General features: G+C 45.1%; 1 protein-coding gene across 1 annotated transcript; it reads right to left on the reverse strand.

The window, feature by feature from the left end:
* Positions 1–4581: 4581 nt before the first annotated feature.
* On the reverse strand, positions 4582–7961 carry TRH (thyrotropin releasing hormone). Its single transcript, XM_044684273.1, has 2 exons — positions 7766–7961; positions 4582–5063 (listed from the first exon to the last, which is right to left on the reverse strand). Exons 1-2 carry the CDS (start codon positions 7959–7961, stop codon positions 4582–4584), a joined length of 678 nt encoding a protein of 225 aa, XP_044540208.1.
* Between the last annotated feature and the right edge of the window lie 215 nt (positions 7962–8176).

The following is an 8176-nucleotide window of genomic DNA, read 5'->3' on the forward strand; positions in this document are numbered from 1 at the left end:
GTATATATATATATATATATATATATACTTGCATTCTGTCTTAGAATCAATACTAAGTATTGGTTCCAATTTCATGCCAGCTCTGGGAATGGAAAAGGAAGAGGAGAGAGAGAGAGCATAAACCATGGAACCATGGAAAAATATTCTAAAAAAAAAAATAAATAATGTGGGTGGGTGGTGGACTAAGTATTGGTTCCAAGGCAAAAGAGCAGTAAGGGATAGGTAATTGGGGTTAAGTCCAGGGTCACACAACTAGAAAGTGTCTGAAGTCAGATTTAAACCAGGGCCTGGCTCTCTATCCACTGAGCTACCTAGCTACCCCATCACAAGTTAAATACTAAAGCAAATGCATAAATAATAAATATTATCACAATCTACATATAAACTAGGGTCACTCTCTCCCGCCAAGTGGTCAACCTACTGGTGATGGGTCTCTCCATTTTTAGCTAGGCTAAACTCTGGAAAGCAGACATGATAAGTTGCCAAAATTCAACCAACCATGCAATATTTATTAAGTGCCTTTATATGTACCAAGCACTACACTAAGTACTGGGGACACAAGAAGAGGCAAAAGGCAGTTCCTGCCCTCAAGGAACTTATAATCTAGTGAGGGAGACAACAGGCAAAAAATATACACAAAGGAGGCTGAATACTGGAAGGCATTAAAATTAAAGGGCAGCTAGTTGGCACAGTGGGTAGAGCACCAAGTCTGGAGTCAGGAGTAAGAGAACAGGCACCTGCAGAAACTGGTCAGGGAGACACGAGTAAGAAGACCCTTCTGGTCAAAGTATTTCACAACTCCAGATCTTTTAACTTCAGGGTTCTCTTTCTGTCATGGGAACTAACCATAAAAGTTCCTTGATGAGTGTGTAGTTTTCTTTGGTCGATAAATGCATCAGTTGCTAAGCTGAATTGATGTTTGCTGTGCTTAAATAACTCTTCTCTGCATACAACATGACACCCAAATGATTTGCTCTACTGGGTGACTTCTCTGATACTCTACTTCCAATTTATCCCTCTAAACAAGTGGACTTACTCTTCAACAGCTACTGTAATAGCCATCCCTTAAAGATTCAAACTTAGCAGCTGCACAAATCCATGCCTTTTCTGTTTCTCTGGCTCTCTATCACTGACTAGAACTCTGTCTTTGTCTCTCTCTCTGTTTCTCTCTCCATCTCTGCCTCTGCTTCTTTGTCTCTCTCTGGCTCTGTCAGTCTCTCTGTCACTCTGTTTCTCTGATTCTCTTTGTCTCTCTGTGTCTGTCTGTCTGTCTGTCTCTCAGTTTCTCTCTGTGTCTCTGTCTTTCTGTCTCTCTCTCCTTTTATGACTTCCTGGGTCTATACTACGGGTACTCCCTGAGAACAATCCGCCTCACCATATAACTAAAAATAAAATCCTCATCCATCTCAATAGGAAAAATTGCATTTGTCTACAAACCATACAATAATTTCTCTGTTCATATCTTCTCAGTTTACTATGATTTGGCACTTTAAAATTCAATAGAGGTTTCAGAATCCTGAGATTCAGTCTCCAGCGAGTCTCTCTCAGTAGCAGTTTCTCTTAAAAGTCAGAGAAAGCTAAACTCAGCAATAAGCCTTAAAGGGACTATGTTATGCCTATATTATGGGCACATCAGAGTGAATATGCCCTTCCCTCTTCAAAAATATAACCCCCTTGGAGAGAAATCCAGAAGAAAACATGATTTATTACTTGTCCATAAAGTCCAAGTCAAGGAAGACCTAAGTCTTATTTAAGAGTCAGTATGGTGCAGTGGTTGTTGGGTCATCTTTCAATTGTGTCTGACTCTTCCTGACTCCACTTGGGGTTTTCTTGGCAAAGACACTGGAGTGGTTTGCCATTTCCTTCTCCGGTTCATTTTACAGATGAGGAAACTGAGGCAAACAGGTTAAATGATGTATCCAGGGTCACATAGCTAGTAAGTATGTAGTAATTCAGATCTTCCTGACTCCAGGTCCAGCACTCTAACCATTGCTCCACCAAGCTGCCCAGTATGGTACAAGCCTGAGTTCAAATTCTGTTTCTGACATATATTGACTGTGTAGGACAATGAATAATAAAGCACCCAACTCCCAGGTTTGTTGTGAGGATCAAATGAAGTAATCATTGTAAAGTGCTTAGCACAGTGCCTGGCATATAATAGGTACTGAATAAGTGTAAGCAATAGAAGTCTTCTATAATCCCTTCCAGCCCTAAATTTATTACTCCAAGGTTATGGGAGATGTAGTGGATTTAATGGCAAAATTCATAGTGTGATATTTGCCTCAGTCGCTTGAAAGAAAAAAGTGGATAGCATTCTTAAATAAACATAGGCAAAAATTACAGGAGTTCAAACATTGTTCCTATTACCCAGGCCACTAATTTTGGGACCTTTGAGCAAGTTGAAAGGGGGTGTATGATGAGACGCCATCTGAGGTCCTTGTCGGGTCACAGACCTTCAGGAATTCTTGGTTTCCTCTTCTTATCCCCCTGTCAGGCTCAGCTCATGGGAAGCCTTCCCTGATCCCCCCCTATTGTTAATGCTCTGCCTTTTGAGCATGTTTAACTTGCAGAAGAAGAGCCTGAGGAATGGGAGTGGAGATAGGGATGATAGCTCTAATCACACATCTGAAGGGCTATTTTGTGGAGGAATTCTTGGACTTGCTTTGCTTGACCTCAGAGGGCAAAAGCAAGAAAGCTGGAGGAAGAAAGTTGAAAAGAACTTTAGGCTGGATATCAGGAAAGACGTCCTAGTAAAGTTTGAGCTATCCCAAAGCGGAGTGGGCTACCTCAAGAGGCAGTGGGTTCCCCCTCATTGGAGGTCCTCAGCCAGAGGCTGGATGACCATTTGTCAGGTGTGTTATTTAAGGTGTTCCTTTCATGTATGGGTAGAACCAGATGAGCTGAGATCCCTTCTAATTCTCAGATTCCATGCTGCCATGAAATTACCTTTTATTGATGATACAGACAGTGGATATAATAGATGCAATAGAATATAAGATCCTTGAGAGCATGGAGAGAGAGAGAGAGAGAGAGAGAGAGAGAGAGAGAGAGAGAGAGAGAGAGAAAGAGAGAGAGAGTGAATGAGTGTGTGTGTGTGTGTGTGTGTGTGTGTGTGTGTGTGTGTAGTCTGGATTGCCTCTCAGTTCCCTCCTGACTTTTATATTCTCTGGGCCTCCATTTTTGCCTCTGCAACATGAGGGCATTGGGCTGGAATGATCTCTAATGTCCCCACCGGCTCTACCAATCTGACATTCAGCAGAAGTGCAATCACAAAGTTATAAGGCTCATCCAGATGCAGTTTTTATTAGTATAATGAAGCTTCCAAAGGGATCAGTGTAAACGGACAAGTCACACTTGCACTTTGATATTAAAACATTCATATGTACAAACATTCCTATCCATAGCCAACATCCCTCTCCCACAAGAGATCTTTGCCTAGAAAAGTAGTTTTTCCACCTTCGTTTAATTTTGTTTTCTTTTTTCTACCAAGCTGGGGTTTTATGTGATTCGAATGGCATTAGCAAAATGGCAGGGGCTGCCTAGATTGGGGATAAAACAAGGGAGAGACCTGCAGGCAGCATCTGGGTGGCGGGGTGAGGGGGGGAGCAGAGGGACAGGGAAGGACCTTTGGCCAATGAAGAAGGAAACTGATGAAGCCCGGGGGAAGGAAAGATGGGACCTCAAGGGCGAAATCATGGAGGATCCTCAGGAAGAGCCCTAGTGACTTGATTCTCTTTTCGGATTTCCTTCCTCTCGTGATGTTCCTGAGTTTAAGGACTAACTGCCCCTCTCCTCCCCATTTCTGTGGCCAAGCTTTGCCCCCTGCCTGTTGTCTCTTGTTCCCTGCCTCAGATCTTGCTCATATTCAAATGGAGGAAATGAGGATTCTGTGGGTCGCTAAGAAATCCTGGGGAGACCCAGGGAAGGAGAGGGGGAGTTAGCTGCTGCTTTTGACCTTTCCCAGTCTTGATGAAAGGAGGGGGCAACAGACCATGCCCTCCTTCTTGACCCTCTCTACTTCTTGAGACTCTCACCGTCCCAAAAGACCTGAATTTAATGGAACTCAGGAAGCAGGAGTTGGAAACATCTCCACTACCAGCAGGCTTACCTGGGCTGGACTAGACTGAGATGGAGGGAAAGGCTTTGGCCTCTTGAACTATATCCAGACTTGAACACTGGGTCAGGTTCCTCTTCTCCTTCTCCATATCCTTTCCCTCTCTACAGGCTCCAGTCCCAGGGAAAGGGTCCCTCTCTGTTTTCTACTCAAGTCTAAACCCCCTAATCTGAGAGGTGCTAAGGATGGGTTGAAATTACCCAGGGGTCCTGGGAAAGGGGCTTGGGTAGAGAGCTTGGGTTAGGGGAGAATCCACCTTGCCCTTCCCTCCCCATTCTCCTTCCCCTCGCCCTCGGAGCCTGGAACTGGCCCCTAGAGATAAGGGATATTCTGCCCATAGAGCACTACCAAGGAATGGAGAGAATTAAATAGAAGAAAAAAAACAGCTTGTAAGTATTATTCACAGCACACTCAGAAACCACACACAGAGGTTTGACCGTTTCCCCTCAGCCTTCCCTTCAGAGGTTTTACACCTCTTCATCCTCAGCATCCTCTCCTCCCCAGGGCGACCTCCTCCCCGGGTGCTGCCTCTTCTCAGGTGCTGGGCCCTGGCTGAGGTCATCCAAGAGCTCTAGTAAGAGGCTGCAGTGGGAAGACTCCCGGGGGCTGCAAGGGAAGGCAGAGCCTTGGCTGTCAAGGTCCAGATTCCGTTTGCCTGGGTGCTGCCGCTTGGAGACATCCCCCTCGCTGTCCTTGACCCAGGAGGCCCTTCGACCTGGATGTTGCCTCTTTTGCTTCTCACCGTCAGCCTCCCAGGCCTCCTCCTCACGCTTGCCTGGGTGCTGGCGTTTGTGGGCTTCCAGGGTGGCTCCTCCATCTGCCATCCCCTCCTCCACCTCATCTTCTTCTTCCCTTTTGCCTGGATGCTGCCTCTTCTCGAAGGCCTCCGAGAATCTCTTCCCAGGGTGCTGCCTCTTCACAAGCCAGTTTAGCTGGGGAGCCTGCAACTCTGGAAAGGGAAACAAGTCAGTGGGTAAAAGCTCCCCTCGCCACGGTACCCTCAGCACCAGTCTTTTGTGCATTGGAAGGGAGAGGCTATGTATGAGATAAAATTAGAGGGGGGCTCCCCAAATGCCTCCCCATTGCCCATCACAAGGCCTGAGGTCCCACCGTTAGAACTTCATTGTTTTGGGTTGCTTTCTCTGCCCATGAAATGAATGTGCCACCTAATAAGACTAACCAATCACCCTAGGGAAAAAAGACAAAGTGAGGCTACAAAAACTACAGCTTTGCCACTTAATAGCCAATCACACTAGGAAAAAAGACAAAGTGAGGCTACAAAAACTACAACTTTGCCACTGAACAGCCCTTTGCTTTCCTAGGACCTTTGATGTTGGAGACAAAAACTCAAGCCGGTTCTAAGAGGCCCCAATGGGTGGTTTCCATCACGGTGGCAGAGTAGACAAAATGAAGGCTACCCATTGGGGTAGGGCTGGGATTAGGGTAGAACCCAGGTTGTGCTGGGGCCAGTTCCCACTGGATTATGAGAACCAATGATTAAATTTTCCCTAAACCTTGGAAAATGCCAAATGTTTAGACTTGAGAAAGTGATAAATAAAAAATGTTAGTAATGCAGATTAAACTTAAAAGTCACATGTACAGTTTTCTTTCCAGAGGGCTGGTTGTTAAACATTTACAAGCATACCATGAGATAGAAGAATGGCATGTGTTAATATTGTCAGCCCTGACTGTCCCTTCCAGACTCATAGCCACTCATCTGCCTAGAGCCCTTTCAGAACGCCCTTCTCACTCCTAAATGCAGACTCATCTGGAACCTGTATAAAAACACACGAACCCACTCAGGCACACACCTGGCAAATGGCCAGCGACACGGTCTCATACACACACCACGCTCCCTCGCTGAACTCTCAAAGATGAATGATGCCCATCGTGCCCAGCCCTGGGCACTCAGAAACGCCAGCCTTGGCCCCTTGGTCAGCAGGCTTCTTGGATAACAGAGAATCAGGCTGATTCTTTGGGGAAATCATTTCGTAAGCTCTCTCCACATTAAAAAATGCTGCATTGATAAATGATTTGTCAAGTGTTTTGGACCCAGACTCAGCAACCAAATGGTTTCAGCGGCACGACCCAAAAGAAATGATTCAGCTGGAAACTATCCCCCACCAGACAGAAGCCCAATTCCCTCCCACCTTTGCAAAAAAAAAAAAAGTGGGGGCTGGTGTGGAGGCAAGGACCAGAGTAAGCGGAGATGATGCAGTGGATGGAGTGCTGGACTTGGCATTGAGAATACCTGAATTCAAATTTTCAGAAGCTAGCTAACTCTGGGGTGAGTCACTCTCCATACCTCAGTTTCCTCATCTGTAAAATGGAGATAATTATTACACCTACCTCACCGAGTAATGTGGTCATCAAATAAGATCATGTGTGTAAAGCATTTTGCAATGTGTAAATGCTATTATTATTATTATTATTAGGTTGTAGGCTACCTGGAGGGAACACTGAGCAAGTGTTGGTGTAAAATGTCCCAGAGTCAGCCCGCTAGATCTCTCCTCCTTGTCACCCATCATGAAGCCAAAGGGATTCGTGTAGCTCTAACCGTCTCTACCCACAGATTGCAAACCTTACAGTCAGAGACAAAAAGGCACTTCGGTGTTCCATGAATTCTAATTAAAAGTGGGGAAGAGCTGAATCGCCAAAGACTACATCATCTGCTCCTTTCAGGTGGAGCTAATCCCTCTGCCCTCAGAAGGGGCTTTGCCAAGACTGTGGCCAGTGTCACCACATTTATAGACAATCTTGGGGCATGAGGAAGAAGAAGAGAGAAAGGAATCCTAGGAGTCTTTTAAAAAACTCTTACCTTCCATCTTAGAAGGCAGAATTGTGGTAAGAGCGAGGCAATGAGGGTTAAGTGATTTGCCCAGGGTCACACAGCTCAGAAGGAAGTGTCTGATGTCAGATTTGAACCCAGGACCTCTCATATCCAGGCCTGACACTCTATCCCCTGAGCCACCTAGCCACACACACACACATTTTAAAATATGGGTAAGGGAATTTGGGGCATTTTCCTGATATTATTACTTAATTGTATAATTTTGCCATTTCTGAGGTTCATAAAAATCACAGGATAACTCGATTAAATGGTCATAAGGTCTTAGATCTAGAACTGGGTGGATTCAATGCCTTTATTTTACAAATGAGAAAATTGAGGTTTATGGTAGTTAAGTGACTTGGCCAAGAATACATAGATGATTAAACTCAGAGATGAGATTTACAGGGATCAGAGATCTGGCTACACCTGGAAGAGTCTTTAGAGAATATCTGATCCAACTCTCATTTTACAGATGAGGACATTTAACTGTGAGGCAAGGGGGTTCAATGAAACAACCTATAGAGTCCCTTCCAACTCTAGCATTCTCTGAGTCTGTGGTTTCCTTGAAAATATTAATAATTCAGCGGAAATCCATTAATTACTTCCCAGTCTTTGATGTTAGAAAGAACATAAACACCATAACCCAGTGGACAAGTGTAGAAAGGGAGAGGAACAGTAAGGATAAGAATGAAATCTTTCAGTAGCACAGGAGTGACCCAGCTCTCACTTGAACAGAATCCCAGTGAGCATTCCATGTCCCTCCAAGTTTGAAAAGGCAAAGACCAAGTTTCAAAGGGCAGATGACCCATCCATCACCTTACCTGAGTTGTTCTCTCCTTCCTCTTCTAGTTTTTGCAAGTTTGACTGGAGAAGAAGGTGCTCAGCCCTCTGCAGGATCTCTTCCAGGCGACTCTGCTCTTCACTATCCAGTTCTGCTGCAGCTGGATGGCCAAGATTTACAGAGACACTGGACAAGGTTAGGGACAGGAGCAGCGGCAGCAACCACAGGCAGGTCATGGTAGTACTGTAGCTATCCAGAATGGAGGAGTAAAAGGACAGGCAGGGAATTGGGAGAAAATAGGAGCAGAGCAAAACCATTAGTATCTTTGAGACCAGACACCCAGTCATTTCTGAACAAGAGGGGAAAAATCCACATTCCACACCAGAAAAAAAAATCTCTCTGTCTCTGTCTTCTCTCTCTCTCTCTCTCTCTCTCTCTCTCTCTCTCTCTC

This window comes from Gracilinanus agilis, unplaced genomic scaffold (assembly GCF_016433145.1).
Source record: "Gracilinanus agilis isolate LMUSP501 unplaced genomic scaffold, AgileGrace unplaced_scaffold4735, whole genome shotgun sequence".
In the NCBI taxonomy this organism is placed as follows: Eukaryota; Metazoa; Chordata; class Mammalia; order Didelphimorphia; family Didelphidae; genus Gracilinanus; species Gracilinanus agilis.